The sequence below is a fragment of the Uloborus diversus genome, chromosome 1 (assembly GCF_026930045.1).
Source record: "Uloborus diversus isolate 005 chromosome 1, Udiv.v.3.1, whole genome shotgun sequence".
In the NCBI taxonomy this organism is placed as follows: Eukaryota; Metazoa; Arthropoda; class Arachnida; order Araneae; family Uloboridae; genus Uloborus; species Uloborus diversus.
In genome coordinates this window covers 6,567,425-6,586,973 of record NC_072731.1, presented here as the reverse complement: position 1 = coordinate 6,586,973, position 19,549 = coordinate 6,567,425, and the positions used below count along the sequence as shown (strand labels likewise).

At 32.3% G+C, this 19,549-nt stretch overlaps 1 protein-coding gene across 1 annotated transcript in view; it reads right to left on the bottom strand.

Annotated features, from left to right (window-relative positions):
- Positions 1-4,303: 4,303 nt before the first annotated feature.
- Positions 4,304-19,549, bottom strand: part of LOC129227811 (ran-binding protein 9-like) — a 58,547-nt gene continuing 43,301 nt past the window's right edge. The window contains exons 9-11 of the mRNA XM_054862426.1: positions 14,455-14,606; positions 7,483-7,594; positions 4,304-5,088 (exon numbers count right to left, since the gene is read on the bottom strand). Coding sequence (XP_054718401.1) covers positions 4,958-5,088; positions 7,483-7,594; positions 14,455-14,606 — 395 coding nt within the window. The 3' untranslated portion in view covers positions 4,304-4,957. The remainder of the gene's footprint in view (positions 5,089-7,482; positions 7,595-14,454; positions 14,607-19,549) is intronic.

Below are 19,549 nucleotides of genomic sequence, written 5' to 3'. Positions count from 1 at the left end.
TTTGCTTTGTTATCCTAAATTTTTGTGTGATTACTATGCCAAGTTCAATAAGAAACAAATAAAAAATCATAAATGGAGTTGATGGCTGTCAAAATAATTTCCACGGAAATTTTATCTGTTTACAGCAGGGGCATTCCAAGGTATTTGGCTGTTACGGACTCTACACTTCATAAGGATGTTTTAGCCTCCTACTCATGATTAGTGCAAATAATAAAATTAAACTTTTTGTAAATGATTAGTCCTATGTGTAGTTATGTCATAACATTGAAAAAAGTTTAGATTTGTGTTGAATTTCTAAAGATATAGGAAGATATATAGCATGTTACGGACTCTACGCTAAAAAGACATGGAAATTTTTGCATAAACTATCTTCAAATTTTTTGTGAAAGTAATAACTACTCTTAGCTAATGAAGGTTTTCCACTATGTCTCAGTTTATCTATAATACATTTAAGCACCAAAATATTTTTTAAAAAGGTAAAAAATATTTTTTACGGAATTATTTACTGAAGAACTGCACGATTATGAACATGTTACGGACTCTACATATTTGTCACGTTCGAGTATTGTTTGAATTATTGTTTATAGAGTGTAAACAACAACAATACTACATCATTGTTCAATAGTTACAATGATAGAATCAACTGTTATGACTATTTTTTCATTATATATGTGAAAGGTGCCCACCTGGGGGGGGGGGGGGAGGGGCATGCCGCAGACTGTGCCATTGAAGTTTTTTTAGGGGGAGTTTTGAGAGGTATTTTTCTCATTTTTTGGGAAGGTTTTTGATATTATGGGGGAGGGGGTCTGTGGGATATTTAGGGGAGGTGCACCCAAGCTCTAGGGATGGGGGGGGGGTTTACCAGATTGAGGGTGGCCTCTTGTTGGAACAGACCAAGTGATATGAGGGGGGGGGGGACATGTTAGGAAGAAGATGTTTTTAACCCAATACTTTTTAAATTGCATTTTTAAAGTTAAGTTAAATTTTCTGTTAATTTAATTTAAAAAGGCAACATTTTTTGCTTCAGGAATCACATATATTTTTAAGCAACAAAATTTTATTCATTTCCGGTTTAATTAATTGCATTTAATTAATTAAATGTATGATCAGTCTCAGTCATGTATGGCACGAAAGATCTTATATTTTTGTTTAATGGCCCAAATATTAATGTATGAAATGGCATCTGACATGCCTTACTTTGTTCCTTTATTTTAACGTGAAAGTGATTTTTTTCATTTTTTTTTGTACAATATATACTCCTATTTTATACTGGAAATTTTTCAAATGTCACACTGGAAATATACTAATTACTACCATTGGAAATTACTAACAAATTTTAATACCCTTTTTTTTTTAAATTTACGACCAACAAAAAGTAGCACCTATAGTTCTACAATTCCTATAATGAAATCATATTGTACAGTTATTTCGAACAAATTTCAGAAACTGTTATTTTGGCTGTGCTACTTTTAATTGATTAACTCTCATAACTAAGCAACTTTATTTTTTCAAAATGGTTTTCATGAAAAATGAAGCAATAAATTGAATTCCTCTGATAAAATAAGTTTTTTTAGTTCTTAAGTATTAGCAGTTTATTTTTTGTTGTAGGGAAAAAATCAGGACAACTTTTTTTAGACCAAGTACCTGGGGTATGTTGCTTCACTTTTAGAAAACACACAAAAACTTTTAGAACAATTAAAAAAGCAATACTCCAGTATTAGCAATAGTGAAGTTGCTAAAAACAAATTGTGCTGATTGTTGAAAAAGAGTAACAGTAAATGTTGGTCAATTTTAATTATATTGATCTTTAAACTTTGGTTTTTGATTCTAATCATAAAACATTTGTTTGGTACAAATGTTGGATAATATTTAACATTAAAATTGTAATAGAAGTTGAGTTCGTAATGTGAGTACACCGGGACTGTGGCAGGTTGGTTCACTTCACAAAGTTCTCTTTAAGTATTAATGGGGAAAAAGGTAATGAATTGAAAATTTTCTGGGGTGGTGAGAAATATTTAACTCATGATAGAAAATAAAATTACGAATTGAAATTTATGATGAGATAAGAAAAAAGAAGAAAAGTAGAGAGCCAGACCAATATGCCCTGACTCCCCCTATACACTTACTTGTTCAATCAAAATTCTTCTGAAAGTCAAAGTTTTTTTAAAGTATAAGTTGTAATTTCCTTTAAAGGGCTACTTTTTTTTTTTTTCTTGTGCAGGCTGTTCAAACATTTTGGTAAAGAAAGAGCTGTGTTGAAACGGTTGCCAAATGTAGAGTCCGTAACGTTTTGTAGAGTCCGTAACCAAATTTAGAAAATTAATTAAAAATACCGAATTTAAATAATCATGAAACTTATTTTAGAATATTGTAACATTATAGGTGAAGTTAGAAAACATTCAATTTAGTGACATAAAATGCATAAATAAAAATTTTAACAAAAATTTTCTTCTAATTATTGTTACGGACTCTACAATCACCATTTTCACAACTTATAATTTTTTAACGAATGCACTTTTTGATTAAAATTATTATATGTATTAGAGATAATCCTTTACTTTATTTGTCCCAAGCACCAGTTTTGGCTTGAAATTCGGTTCAAGTCACTATTGAAGAAAAATTCAATGTAGAGTCCGTAACGTTAAAAGTTGTATTTTTGATGTTTTGGTTGCGATTATATGGATAATATGAAGTAAATTAAGAAAAAAATATGACATGCGTGTCCTTTGGAATGTGCTTTTTTAATATATGTAAAAACTTTAACCTTGTAACAAGTTTTGTTACGGACACCCCTATGTCACAAATACCTTGGAATGCCCCAGCAGCGATTCCCAACCTTTCTGGTCTATGGCCTTGCGAACCCCTTCCAAAATGTGTTCGAGTTTGGCGAACCCCTTGTGCACTAAGTAAAAAGTGACAAGCACGCCCCCCCCCCCCCACACACACGTACAGTAAAATTTTGGAGATTTTTTTTTAGTTAGAGAAATAAAAATAATAATTGCAAAATTTAGAACCAACACTGCTGCAAGCTAAAATGATAGCTAAAAAATATTACAAAACAAATTCAATGGAACAAACCCAGTGATAATTCTTTCCAGCCCACTTTGAAAAAGTCATTCTTGGTATGGTTGTAGAAAACAGATTTCTAAAGTTTGGCTCAAATATATATCTTGTCTAAAAGTTTCAGTCTTACTCTTAGATTAGGCTCAGAATTTAATTTCCTTCTGAATTTATCTCTATGTGCTGAAATTCATTTTTTACCATGGAAACTTTGCCAAGGAGTAATAAAATTTAAAATGTCTTTTTCTGACACAATACATTTATTTGTAACGCTAAATTAGACAATTAAAAAATGATCTTTAAAAATATCTTTTAGGGAAAATGTCTCAGATTAAGGAAATGATCTATTTTCTTCCAATGAAATTAGAAGGCTCTCCAAATTTACATCTTCTTGGAAAGGACTGGGAATCTAGTTGTTTGATAAGAATATGCTGTGTGTGTACATTAATTGTTTGAGTGTTGGAAGAATTTTCTTGTCCTTATGCTAAAAGTGTGGAATAAAAATGCATAGTTATTTTTTATTTTATTTCAGTTTTGAAAAATAATATAAAATTTTGCAATTAACTCTAGTTATTAGATGAACTGTAAATTTTACCAACAAGAAACTAAACATAGAAAATTCAGTAAAGACGTTTCAAACGCTGTCATATGCTCCAAATGTGTCCATCAAGTTTAATCGAATTTTCAATCAATCGGAGAAAACTGAAACATTCATATGTTTTCATTTAAGTACATTGCGTTCAAAAGTTAAAACTTTTTGGCCCGGGCTCAATTCTATCATGCTCAACGGAAACGGCAAAAACCGGCGTCTTACAAGACTTAGTTCTCTACAAATGCAAAATATGTCAGTATGTGTGCTAACATTTGTACCCAAAAAGTATCGAATGTGCAAGAGACAAATGAATAAATGATGAAAAAAAAGATGTTCGAACTTCAGACTCCATCTCGAACAAACATGTTAAATTTCTGCCATTGCAATATTCTTTTCGCGAACCCCTTTTGTACCTCTCGAATAGTCTCGAACCTCGCGAACAGCACCTCTCGAACCCCTTTTTGTACCGTCTTTCGTGAACCCCTGGGGGTTCGTGAACCACTGTTGGGAATCGATGGTTTACAGTATAGTAAGATGCAATTTTTCATTTTTTTTCTAGTGTCTGATTATTTATAAAATTAAGAACCTGACAACCGAAGTAAATGTGAACAAAGTACTTCAAATACTACTTTTGCATTAAAATTATTTTATTTACTCAAAAAGTTTCTGTAACATACATCTTCCCTTTACATTATAATTTATTAGATTATCTTCTATTAGCACTTTTCAAGTAAGTGTAAAAGAAAATATAAAATTAATTTTTATATAAATCACATAACATGAATAATCATCTTGCAAAAAAATAAAAATAAATGACTTTAATATATGTCAATAATAGAGCATCTGGAACTAATAATCTTAAACATTCCTACTGGATACCGAACAGTACAAAAGTCTACTTAATACACCAATATAATTGCAAACTCAGAGCAAAATATCACTATGTTTTTTAAAATACATGACAGCCGACCTAAAATGAAACCTATGTCTGTATCATCCGGTATCACACGGCGATCGTAAGCTTTCGAGGCATGGATGAAACTTTGAGATAAATACATATGCCAGTCACAGATTCAATCATCCAAATTAATTTATTCATTCACCAGCTAACAGCAATGATGCTATAACATTGCTCTACAGACTTGTTGCCAAAAGTAGAAATACCAGATTCAGATGAAGTACAGGTGCAATCAAATTCAGAACTGTCCTTCAGCATAAAAGCCTTTCGTAGGCAGAAATATATATCAACAAATTCATTTATGAAGTCTTTACACAGCTCGGCTCCCTCGATGGAGATCTTCCATATCACTGAAGTAGGCTTTCGAGGTTAGTGAATGCACACGACCCTAAACCAGCTTTGGACATCAGTTTAACAAGTTCTTGTGTGTGAGCCAATGCAATTTCAAGAGGAGGGAGACGAGGTTCATTTTGTAATTCTAAATGAGAAGGAAGAAGTTAGTAAAACACAATTTAAAAAAAAAGTACTAATTTTTACATGAAGAGTCAACACTTATGCAGCTAATATATATTAAAATGACTGAAGAGTATTTTGTGAAAGCAACAAAGAAAACACTAGACAATTTCAAAATAATCACACAATAAAATGTGTGGTATTTATTATAAAACCAATTTTCATAAAATATTATATTCAAGAATGAAATTTTACTAGTGAAACCTCGCTCAACGGGCACCTTTTATTAAGGACAGTTTCTTATGTTCTTGTCCCTTTTCTATGGTTGAATCATTAAAAATCTCCTCCATTAAAGCGGACACTCACTTACCCAGAGAGAGAGACAACTTTTCTTGTAAAAAAAGCTCTGTAAAGTGTAAGCGACAGACAATTTTAACAAATCTGTCTATTTCTCCTTGAAAAAGAGAGAGAGAGAGAGAGAAATTTATTGAGAGAAATTTATTAATATTTAATTCACTTCCAACACAGGACTTGTTCAATAATAGACACAATGAGAACCAGAGATAACAATTAGTAACACCTTTCCTCCCTCCACAACAAACCACAAAATTTATTAACCCCATTATGAATATGCACTACCAGTTCAGAATCTGACAGGGAAAAAAAATCTGCTGGGGTGCAAAAGGAGCGTAGAACCCATTGTTTGGGGGTAGGGAGTACACAGTACATTTTAGGCTCGAGGGGACAGCTCAGATTCTAAGAAATACAGCTGTTGGTTATTGAGTGTGGTTTAGTGAACAAGCCACATAGTACAACAGCCAAATATTTTATCTTTCCCAAGTGTAACTAAACAGTCCGCCATGTGGTCTTTAGAGTTTACAAAAGAATAGGTGATTCGTCTATATCTTTTTAAGTCTTATTACTGCTGCCTCTGCTGCACTTCATACGCCCCTTAATGGACGAGGCCCACGTTTAGAAGTGATGCATACTTAATTCCAGCTATTGACAGTTTATTTTGAAGGGAGAAAAAATGCTGAAAATTTGTGAATGTAAATAATGGGAGATTGTTGCCAGGGAGGGGGGGGGGGGGGGGGGGTGGAGCAACTTCTTTGTAAGGATTATTTCATTTTAAAAGTTTTTGGAATAAGTTTTGCGTTGACTCTATAGATGAGTGTGTCCTTATTCGCATCGACGTTGGGAAAAATGCAATGCAAAGCTTTGACTTCAAAAGAAAAAATTGAGGTACTCTATTATCACAAAAAGGGAAAATATGGTGTTAGGAAATTAGCAGAGCACTTTAACACTGGCAAAACACACAAGCGGCAGAAATTGTAAAAAATAGACAAAAGTTAATGAAAGCTTGGCATGAAAATGGAAACAGCAAGCAGTACAGAATGTCACCTGAAAAGGGACCTTCATATCAAATTAATAAATGCGTGTTTGAATGGTTTTGCCAAGTGTGAAGCAAACAAGTTCCAGTTTTAGGACCAATGCTGCAGACAAAAGCATTAGAAGCTGCGCAGCGCTATGGAGTGAAGGATTTTAAAGCGTCAAATGGATAGCTGTAAAGATTTTGGAAGAGAAATACTGCTTTTTTAAATACACTAAGTGGAGTCTGCTACAGTAAATCCGGAAACGGTAAATGAATGGGTTGAGAAACTCATCCATGATGAAAGGCTATGAGCCCGAAAATGCTTTAAATGCCAATGAAACAAGGCTTTTTTACTGTGCATTACCTGAGAAGAACCATTTGCTTTAAAGGTGAAAAATGTCATGGTGGCAAAATGTCGAAAGAACGTTTAACGGTCTTACTGTGCTCCAGTTTGGTTGGTTTTAAAGAGCAACCCTTAATTATAGGAAAAGCGGCAAAGCCAAGATGCTTTAAAGGTACGAATCTGCAAAACCTTGGCTTTCAATGGAAAGCGAACAGGAAAGCCTGGGTGAACTTGGATTTAATGACTGAACGGCTAATGGAATTAAACAAAAAAAAAAAAGGACGTCAGAAGCTCAAAGTTCTCCTTGTTCTGGACAATGCGACCTCTCATCCAAATGTGAAACTGACCAATGTAAAGATAGTTTTTTCCCTCCAAATGTTACATCCGTCTGCCAACCTTCGGATCAAGGTGTCGTATTATTATATTATTTCAAAACATAGATCATTTTTAACATTAAATTCAAGACAACCTATTCTACACATTACAAACTTACTGGAAGCCATTTATAACAATTATAAGTGCAAATTGAGTTTTATAAAAGAACAGAAAAATAGAAAGAAAAAAAAAACAATATAGCATGCAAAACGATTTAAAAGGATGAATTGAAAGTTAGAGAAGAAACAGATCAAACTTCAGAAAATGAACTTTTTTTTTGGGGGGGGGGGGGACTATGCATAATGAAATGAAAATTTTGTCATCCTTACCGAGAATTGCACCGTTAAGGGCAGCACATACTGGCTCCCTCTGAACAGGATCTAACTGGTAGCCAACAGGACTAGACCAAGGGTCTGCATAAGCTAGAAGACTAAAAGCATCCTAGAAAAAAAATAAACTTTAAAATAAAATTTAACACATTGAACAGATTCATAAAAATTCATTATTCTATTTCATATCATGCAAAATAAGATACTTAACTCTTTCAGATTAAATAGAAACTTGGCTGAATCAACAGCCTTGGATGATATCCCTAGCTTAACTTTGTGAATCAAAGGTCATAGAAAAATATAAAAAATTTTGCTGAGGCAAAAAATGAAAAGCAGAAAAGTGGACCAACATGCCTCAACTGCCCCTACACAAGGATAAGACTTCCAATCTATCTAATAGAGTAAAAAGGACTATTAACTAGGGATGTGTCGATCATGAAAGAACGAGTCAAAAAGAATGAATCCTTAAAATGAACAGGTCCATTCGTTTACTTGAAAAATGGACAACCATTCTTTGGAATGGTGAGCGGTTTGGAACATATTGTATTGATGCACTTGTGATAATATCGCATTTTTAAAAAAAATTACATTCATCTTCAAACTTTTAACTTTTAATCCATCTCAAATTTCCTTCTTGCACCGAGTGCAGTACAATACATTCCTTCAGACCTATTTCTTTCTGCTTTAATCATCATTTTTCTTTAATCATTGCAGTTCATTTGCAATTTTCGAATTGTATCTATTAATAATGTTTTGTGCAGCTAGTTAGGGCTACTAACAAAATATTTGGATATTCCATTTCCTGTGCCAAAATTATTCCTAAAAATACCTTTTATCACTTTTCTGGCAAACCTTTTGTCTACCATCCCTCCTTCTATCAACTACCATTGATTTCGATTTATTTTTTACTGATTATTACTGTATAATTTTTTCCTCCAATAAAAAAAGTGTTGCGTTCCCCCCCCCCCCCCACTTTCATTGGTACTGTAGAATAATGTTTCTTTTTTCTTTGTGCATGGTCTATTGGTAATACCATAATTATATATACAGTAGGGTGTCCCGAAAAATTTTTTTTTCGTTTTTCTTAATGCAAGACCTCTCAAAATTTGCGAAATCGATCGTAAATTACAAAAATAATTTAAAAAATAGAATAAAACTATATCTTCAGGGCTCTACCGATCGTCAAAGTTTTGAAAAATTGTCATTTTTATGGCAACTGAAAAAGAAGTACTGTGAATAAAGTTATAATTTACTGTGAAATAAAAGCTCGACAGCTGAAATAAAAAGATCGTGATTCGTAATATCAACACGAACAGAAAAAAAAAAATAAAAAAAATATGGTGATTACTACTGTAAATGCCTATATGGGAATAACCCCCCATTTCCGCAGTAGAATCGTCCACGAAGCTTGGCGCCACGTCTCGATTTGCATGCAACAATATGTTACTGACGACTTCGACTTTGTTTGGTTTCAACTTGCTAATTCCTTTTACTTGTTTCGAGGACTTTCTTGGCATGACTCACGGGTGTTTTCTTCGTAGCCAAAGTAATTTTAACAGAAATGTATGCATAATGGAAAGGACCCTTCCAGTTCAGATATATATACAATTGTTTCTGAAAAAATCAACAGTATTTGGACAAAAGCTTCAATTCCAATCGTAACTAAGGAACGAGTAATTCAATTATTAAAATTCTATTTCGAAAAGTACGTCAATTTGAAACGATACCCCAGAAACAAACGAAGTGATAGTTTTGAAAATAAACTGAAGTGCTTTTTAGAGTCATCTGAGAAGCTCTTCGACGTTGCGGCTTGTAAGTGCCCTGTATTTGAGTCTTGTTCGTGTTTCAAACCTAAAAAAGTTCCCATCAATGAGAGAAGTTTCTTGTTGGATCAAAGAAATGACAGGAAAATGGTGATAAGAGGTGTCGATAAGAAAGAAACAGCTAGATTAATGAAACAACAGCAGAGAAAACTTGAAAAGGCAGCAAAAAAGTCTTCTACTGAAAATAACGATTCTGTCTCAGCAAATTTTGATGACGATTCGATTCGATGCGTGAATTTTCTCCAGAAACGTATCCCTTAACAGAGACGAATACGGCCTCTACATCAACTTCAACGACAAATAGGAATACACTGATCTTGCCAACAGTTGCTAAGGTCTGTGATAGATACAGTTTGTCGACGCGATCTGCTGCTGCTGTTGCTTCTGCAGTTTTAGCTGATGTCGGCTTGGTTTCAAAAGAAGATTTAACTCTAGTTGTTGATAAAAACAAAATCCACAGAGCTGTAGCTAAAGCTCGGAAAGAAGCTTCCAAAGATATTGGAAGTATTGTTATAAAAAGCATTTACTTTGATGGACGTAAAGACAAGACTCTGATAAATGAGAAAATAGGAGCTCGTTACCATCGCAAAGAAATTTTAGAAGAGCACATCTCAATTTTAGCAGAACCCGGATCAATTTATTTGGGACACACAACGCCAAGTCGTGGCACTGCAAAGACAATTCTAACTTCGATTACAGCTCTATTAGAAGGTCAATGCTTGAATTTAGAAGACGTTATTTGCGTTGGATGTGACGGAACTGCAATAAACACCGGTTGGAAGGGTGGCGTGATTCAATATTTAGAGGATTATTTGGAAAGACCATTGCAATGGTGTGTGTGTATGCTTCATGCCAACGAATTACCCCTTCGTCATTTATTCTTGACCTTAGGTGGTTGCACTTTGGGTTTTAAAGAATATTCCGGACCTATTGGAAAACAGTTAGCTGGTTGTGAAAATAAAATGACATTGTTTTTTTGCGCGGTGGATGATAATTTGCCTAATTTGCCGAAAAATGTGGTTGATGAACTAAGCACGGATCAAAAATATCTTTATGAGATTTGTCAAGCTGTATCAACTGGTTTCTGTAGTCCTGAGCTGGCAAATCGCCAACCTGGAAAAATGGCGCACTCGAGATGGCTTACTTCTGCTAATCGTATACTCGGACTTTATGTAAGTACTCTTAATCCAACAGAAAATTTGCGATTACTTGTTAACTACGTGGTTAAAGTGTACGCTCCAGTTTGGTTCTTAATCAAGCAAAAGTCATCTTTTAAGGAAGCAGCCAAACATCTTTTCCAAATGATTGTGTACTCTCGATTTTTACCCGAAAACTTGAAATCTGTTGTGTATTCTGTTATCGAAAGAAATGCTTTTTTTTGCGCACCCAGAAAACCTGCTGGTCAGTATGTTGTTTGATGATAGGGAGCACATTCGGGAGTTAGCATTACGAAGAATAAAAGAAGCTAGAGAGGCTGAAAGTAGCACTAAACGCAGAATATTTAAAACACCAAAAGTTAACTTCTCTGCTAAAGATTATACGGAAATAAGTCTGGCAAGAGTGTCAGGTTATAGCACCACCGGTTCTTCGACATATTTCTAACGAGAACCTTCAAATTATGGCAAAAGATAATAGCTTGGAAATCGTTGACTTTCCTTGCCACTCACAATCTGTGGAAAGATGTGTTAAACTAATAACACAGGCTTCACAAAGTGTTACTAACGCTACTTCTTGAGATGACTTCGTTAGAACCAGGTTGCAATCTCGCGCAGAAATGCCAAATTTTGGACACAAAAATAAGTTTAAATTCTAAACTTTTGTCATTATTTATAAACTGTAGTTTGTTTATTTTGTTGTCTTGTGCTTTGTTTCATTAGTTTCTTAAATAAAATGCTTTCTAAACTTTATTTTTGTATTTTTTAAATCATATCGTTTAAGTCTGTCAAAAATGTGAAATATGCAAAACTTCAAAGAGCGGTAGAGCCCTCAAGATGACACGCAATTCCATTTTTTTTACCTTTTTCGTGATCTGTGAAAAATTTCGCAAATTTTGACACCTCTTGTGATAGTGTAGCTCAAATTTATTTTTTTCTCATATATGGACGGGACACCCTAATATACAGTGCTGTAGCTGGAAAAAATTGATAACTTAATTTTTTGACACACTGAAATGGATAAATGCGGTTTTTGGAATGGAAAATATATCTTACCATTTGACAATTGAGAAATATCTTACAAAATGAACTATAATTGCTTTATGTACCTAAACCTGAATAAAGTTCTTTTGATTCATATTTCATAGGTATATTTTCTTACTTTTAGATGATTTTAGTTATTTTTCCTTCAAAGTATATTACAGATCTTTTGAAACATTTCGAATGTACGACAGTATGTAGTGCAGACAGATCTGCAATTATTTTAAACAAACGAAGTCATTCAAATGAACAAATTGAATGAATGGATCAAAAGAATGAACGATCCTCTGATGAACGGATCATTAAAAGAACGACATTGCCCACCTCTATACTAAACTGAAAGTCAACTTCTCTGCACAGGATTTCAAAATGGAATACAATTTGGTAGTAATTGCATTTATGATTTTAGTAGAGGAATATGAGGTAAAGGGAAATAGAGAGGCAAAGTGAAATTGCAAATTACTTTTACAGTTTGCAGTGTCACCTATTTAGCAATGTTTTAACTATGTTCTTAACCTCTTCAGACCTGGTGTCCGGTATACCGGACAACCACTTTAAACAGTTGCTAATCATTTAATAATTGATTTAATTAGTTGATTTTTTTCATATTTGATTTTTTACACTCTGCTTATTATAATCTGTGAAATAATTTTTCGATTTGGGATTGACAACACTGACATATAAGGATTGAGAGAGGCTCATTTTTCCACACATGGATTTTCATCTGAAAAGTGAGATTCCTTTCCTGATTTTTTTAAAATATATATAATCTTTAATTAATAGCTTCAAACGCTTATATTATGTTTTATAATTGTTTATAGAATATTTTATAATGAAGTTTGTTTGGTATTTTATCGTTTTTGTATATGAAATATTGATTTCAAAAATATAAGTTTGGAATATTGGACGTGCCATAACTCTTAATTTTTCTCCTACAAACTCAAAATTTTGTCCATAAGATACCCTTTACCATAGTACACTGTGTACCAAATATTAACATTTTTAGTCAAATATTTCATAATTCCAACTGAAAGAGTTAAATATATAGTTGAATCCAGTCAAAAAATAAATAGCTCTTAAGATAGAGGAATTTTATAATATTAGTCACTTTCAAAATTCTGAACATACTGGAATACTTAAAAGCAAAAATAATTTTTGTTACAAAACAATGATAGTTTTTCTAATGAGCATTTTAAGTATTGAAACCTACTCTGCCGTGGGCAGGCAAACAGCAGTATCTGCAGAAATGAGTTTTCGAGACCATTTGAAGAAATGCATTTTGGTTTTAATACTAGCAATAGGAAAAGCTTGGAATTGGACAATTTTTCACATTTCTTTCAACAGAAAGAAACGTGACAATAAAGCTAACATACAATAGATAACTAAAATGGGGGGAAAAAAAAGGAAAAATTTGCAGTTACTACTCTTTACCTGCCAACAGTAGTACTGATGTCCAGTGCAGTACCTATTTAATTAGAATCAATTATGTTTCAATTTTAAATGTTTAATGCAAATTTATCAGGTACACGCCCGGCAATGTAAATGAGGTAAAATGAAATAAGTAAATAGTAAATGCTTCAGAATACTCTGCAAATGAAGCTTTTTCTTTTTAGTGACTTTTAACTTTTAGATTTCAAGCAAAAAATCTCTTAAGCATTCCCTCTCTTCCTAATCAAAAAACTGCTAGGAGTTGGGATCTGCACACAGTTTTTGGGTCACTCCATGTAAAATCAACAAGGCACTTGAACTGACCCTCTCGGATTTTCATGAAAATCTGAGAACTTCAGTATTGAGGAGTAATTCATTTTTGAATTTTTACTTGATTGAACAGTGACAATGACAGTGCTTAAAACGTCATTACTATGGGAGCTACAGAGTTGTATAATAGCTCAATTTAAAACAATTAAATTTACAGTCGACCCTCGTTTATCGCGGTTAATTCGTTCCAGACTTTACCGCGATAACGGAATTGCCGCGAAGTAGGATTCTGTGTATATTTTTTAAATTAGAGCTCATAAAACTTACGGCAATTTAAATAGGTCTTTATCATAGTTAGAGCCCCCTAGACATGAAAAAGCACCCTTAGCCACCATTGCATTTGTATTACTTAATATATTGCACAAAGTATGAGAAAATCAGATATGTTAGACATAATAGATATCACATTGTTAATTATTAGGAAATAAACTACCCACACACACAGTTCTTACACGATACTACTAATCTATGAAAAAACCTCAGCTTGTTCAATGATGAATCAATTGCCCGTTAGTGAACGTAGGTGCCCCTGTTCTTCCTCTACATTTAAGTATACAATTTAAAAAGCTAGTACATTGTTGAACACCATTTACAGTTGTATTTATCCCAAAGTAATAATATAGTGATTTATACTTTCCAGTTAGTGCTTAACGGTTAAAGTGAGATAGTGATTCCCTACACTTTCTTTGGCGATTTTATACCTCCACTCCCTCAACTAGTACAACTAGCCCCTCAGACCTTACTTAAAAGACATATATTTGTTATTCTTTTGTAGAAAAAGTTTACACGAGCGCATAAAAAAAGGCTAATTACTATATTTGGGGGGGACTAGAAAAAACCGCGATGTAGTGAAGCCGCGAAAGTCGAAGCGCGAAGTAGCGAGGAACGACTGTATATCAATTTGATATATAGTTTGAAATCGGTTCACAGAAAAAGCTTTTAAAATATTTTTACATTTTTAAATTAAGATTTTTTCCAGACAGTGTTTTTTCAAAATTTTGAATAAAATGTATGATTTTTAATGATACATTCAAAAGTTTGATTTTTGAAAACATAATATTGAAATAAACAAGGGATGTAAAGTCCCTTACAGTATAAAAAAACCATTTGTAGCAATAATACTCATTTTTACACAATATTTAAAAATTGCAAATTAAAAAAATGGAAACTTATGGAAGAGAAATACTATTAGTTACCTGGAGCATTTTTTTGTTATCTGAATCTGAACCATAATCCCTCTTTAATTGAACACTCATAGAATGCAATTCTCTTCCGAAGTTAAGCATTCGTTCTATAGCAGCTTGGCTACCACCACAAACTTGTTTTCTATTTAAAGGAGTATCTATATCTGGAAAGTAACAAATTATGAGCTATGTTTGAAACATTAAAAGATGGCATAAAAAGTTACTGTTGTTACTTTATATTGTTCGTTGGTTACAAAATGATATTTTCAGCATTTAAAGTACCACCCCACTATAATGAGTTCTCAATGGACTAGCTAAGGAGATTATTTCAACTGAAGATTTGCTACAGCTGCTTTTTTTCTTTAGGTGGTTCTTTGCTAAAATACTCACTGCTATAAATTGTAAAGAGCATGTTTTTTTTTCACAATATTTCCAATAGAACTTGAGTTGAAATGAAGTAAAACATTAGTATTTAATGCACTCTGTAAAAAAATAAACTGCAAGAATTTAGTATTTAAAATATTAATCCATGATATCCAAGATGCTGGCAAGCTTTTGGATTTAATGAGCATTTCATAAATTTTTTCCTGACAACAGTTGTGAACAATTTTACAACACACTTATCTAGTTTCTGTTGCAAGCGGTAAGTTAAAACTTTGGCAGCTGCCTTAGAATTACGATTCTGAGATTATAGATACTGTAGCTTTAGAAAAGAAAATTCCTTTAAATTGAGGATTGGCTTTTGTGACTTTCTTTCTCTCTCTCTAATTCCTGAATAAATTTAACTTTATCCTCTACAAAAAAAAGCTTTTCACTTGTCTGCACTATGCATAGTTTCTACATAGTTCACAGAATTATCAGCAGCAAAATTAGAAATCAGAGAAAACATGCAAATAACAAAGTTGTTTGACTAGAAACAGATGAGAACTAAGATTTGAACCAGCAAAAATTGGGTAAAAATGGGGTGACTATTGCAGAAGTTTGTTTATTTTCTGGCGAACAATTAGTAAGGAATGTCACCATGACAAGAGCTAGGAAAAGAATGAAATTTCAAAATTTTTTGGATCATTAAAGCCGATTCTAGCATTTGACGATTGTTACATATAATTGAAAATGCATTGAAGGCATTGTTTCAGTTGGTGCCATTTAAAATGTTGCTACAATTTAGGATAGTTTTGTCCCAAGTTCTCTTTAGCAGAGTGCTACTCTGTTAAAAACTAAATTTAAAATTTTTCTTTTCTTGATAAAATGTCTGCACAAAACAAATATGGTAAAAAAAAAAGAAAGATAAAAAGTATATTGTTACTTGTCATTTATCAATATAAAATAGCAAAAAATACCTCTTAAATTACGTAATCTACATTAATTCTAGTAAGATAACTTATTATTAAGAAATTTAACATATGAAATGCATCTATTAAACGAAAAAAAAATCCATGCTCAAAATAGAAACTTAAATAATATTTTAATGATTTATTTAAGCTTTTTTTGAAAAACTTAACTGAATATAGCATAGAAAGAAATAAAAATAGAAGAAAAATCAGTGAACGTAAAATTTTCTTTCATAAAAACCTTTTCACATTTCTAAAATTAATTATGTGTGTGAGATTGCGTTTATATTATTATTATTATTATTATTATTATTATTTTGAAAGCATTTACGATACTTAATCAACTATTGAAAACTTTTCATTAAAATTCAATCTTGAAAGTTAATCTAATTATCATTAAACAAAATTAAATTTATAAATGAAATAAGAAACATTAGTTGTAGACAGTAGTAGAAACATTGATAATTTTTTAGATTGAGATTTCATGGAAAAAGTTTTACAGTGAAACCTCAATAAGTAGTCGACCGGTTAAGTGGTCACTCCGTTTAAGTGGTCGTTTTTCTTGGGTCCCGACAAGGTCTCATTCACAATAATGTAAAATGACCCTCCTTTATTGGTCACCAAATTTAATTTTACCCGCTTAACTAGTCACTCAAAAGTTGTTTTCTAAAATTTCTTTTCCTTATCGGATCTTAGAAAATAGTGTCGGACTTAGTTGAAAGGTTGTTTGATATTTATTTTCCTTGAAATCTCGATCCTCGGTTCTGGTCATTCAAAGCATAATTCTTGCTGTGACTCTGCCAAGTGCCGAGAGTATGAATCAAACTCCTTTCAGCAAACCATACAAAATCTAATACCTGGAGAAGGTTAGTCAGTATTTAACATCCGTTCACAAGGAACAAAAAACACAAAATTTAAAGCTTGATGTACATTAGAAGAGATAGTTCTTTTCCGTAAGCAACAATTTCATCAGTAAACATTGAAGGATTGTATTAATGTACCGTGACTACATTAAAATAAGTTGTTATTAAGTAATGTATAAGTAAGAGAAAACAAAACAAAGTAACTATCATTAGTATTTTTCCCCCTTTTTAAAATTTCCACTAATTTATAGACATTTCTTACATAAGCTATTGTTTTTCTCACAGAATTCTACTGCTTGTAAGGCTTTTTTTTTCTTCCTTATTTTCCCACTCCATATAAGTAGTCACTCCGCATAAGTGGTCAAAAATTTTTGGTCCCTTGAGTGACGACTAAACGAGGTTTTACTGTATTTATTTGTCAACAACATTTGAGACTGAGAAACAAAGGGATGTAAGTAAACATTTTCAAGTTTTGAGTAAAAAGCCTTTAAAGTTGCGGAGCTCTGTAGGCTTTTATTGACCCCCCCCCTCCTCCCCTAAATCATGCAGTATAGCAGCACATACCAGAGCTATTAGTACTATTTCTTGCCCCAAGGCAGAAGAGAGGTTCACCTACCATTTGTAATGGTTATCTTCAAATCTTTAATTTTGGCACTTGCATCTCTTAGCTTCTTACTGCCTTATTTGTTAAAATACTTTGAAGTTAGTGTTTCCCCCAGGCATTTTTAGGAGGGTGCTATGACCTGCCCATTTTAAGATGCCACCTGCCCTCTTTCTTTGCAGTTCTCAATCGGCCCTCTTTGACCTTTTGAAGCTTTAACAAAATTTCATCACAAAAGAAAACTTTCGTTTCAGATTAAAAAAAAAAAAAAATCTAGCTTTAAAACGTTGTTTTCCATATGAGTCGAGGGGGCGGGGGGGACTGCATTTTGTGATAAAATTATGAAACTTGCCTCTTTTGTAGACACAGTATAAACAAATATTTTAGGAAGGGGAGACATTCCAAAATTCAACCCAACTCCCCGTCCCGGCGGCAATTTTTGGTCCAAAATAAAAAAAAGAGACTATTCTTTTGTAATTAAATTTTTTTTTTTTTTTTAAAGCATTGGTTGTGTCATTGCATAGGTGTTTATTATATTTTATAATGTTTAAAACTCTGTTAAACATCTACTATTAAAAAAATCGATAAAGTGAGTTTGAGTAAGTGCGTACCCTAATTTTCAATCTTATTAAAAATCTTGTACAGTAACCAAATTTTTAAGGTCCTTCTTAAGGTTTTCAAGCATATATGTTGGCAATTTAACCACAAGCAGAAGCTTTAAGATCTCTTTTGAGTCACTTCTTCTAAGGGTCACACTTTCCCCCATGTGGCGGGTAAGTGTGGCCCTTGGCCATTTTCATCACACATTTACATTGAATTCAGCATGAATGTTACACTGTATTAATGAATTTTAAAGTTAATTTTCTGTCAGAAACCTATATGTATAGTTTTTGTACAAATTATCACAGTTGTTTGGTTGAAACCAAGTGGTTTTTAAAAAAAAAACATCCGGTTTTTTCAAAAATGTCTTTTTTTTTTTTTTTGAAAATCTTCATCATTTACCTCCAAACGTTTTCATAAATTTTACAGAAAATTGCAAAGAGTAAAATCTAATTGATGCAAAGTAACTAGCAAAGCTAAACTTACATTTTTTAAGATAATGCAAGTTTGCTACATTAGTTTTTTTTTTTCCTTTTTTTTTAAATCAATGCAGCTTTACTATTAGGTACATAAATATAAAAGGTTGACCAAGTTTATCCAAAATTACATGGAGAAAACATTCAAGTACCTCTTTTTTTTTTTATAAATTCAATTATCATTATTTTTCAGTCTTATGAGTTTCAAAATAGTCCAAAAAAGCATATTTTAACCAAAACTTCATTTACTAACTAATTTGCTTTACTACTTAAGATTTAATGAGATAGATTCTGTACCATTGAAGCGATGCATAGTGCCTATAAATTTTAAAGCTAGAATATTTAAATGACAAGAGAAAAAAAAATAACTAAAGACGTCAAAGAACACTTAGAGTAGGCATAAAATTTTTGTTTAATACTTTTTGTTTTACGGAGTTAGTTGATTTGGCAAGTGAGACATCCATTTCTCTTGTTAAAACTTGTTAAAGCTTTATATAATCTAGTACAACATTTATTTAATAAAGACATACAATCAATTTAAATTCACTATATTTACTTTTATAACAGAGTTTGTTATGGGATTCATAATAAATAAGTTAAATAAAATTCCTTCATAGTGCATTTTCTCATTTCCTTTTATAACGCTTAAATTCTTTTCATAGACATAATTTGACTTTTATAATATTGAGAAATTTTCAAGATTGACTTTTCAAACACTACTATATAATAAATACTATCAGTACATTTATACATTTAATTACAATATTATCAAAAACACACTATCAAAATTTATTGTTAAAAATACAGTTGGCTCTCTGTTTAATGACGTTCTATTCAATGAATTTTTTCACGGTTTCGTATGCTCCACTGTAGTTTTAGAAGCATTCTACTTAAGGACAATTTTTTGTGGTCCCTTTAAAATCGTTAAATAGAGAGCCAACTAATATAAATCATAAAGTCAGACCAAACAACGTAAGTAGAAGCACAAATTTGTAAATTACAGCAGACACGTGTTTCGGCGTTAATGAACCAGAATCAGTTTGAGAGTGATGAGGTTTTATCGATTTTAAACTCCATTGATCCTCATATTCAGTTTTCTTGTGAGAAAGAACGGAATAATTGCATTTTATTTCTTGATGTACTTGTTTCTCGTACTGAAATTGGTTTTGAAACTACTGTTTATTGCAAACCTTTTGCTGTCTCTTTACCTCCTCATAGACTATCGTCTCATCTTCC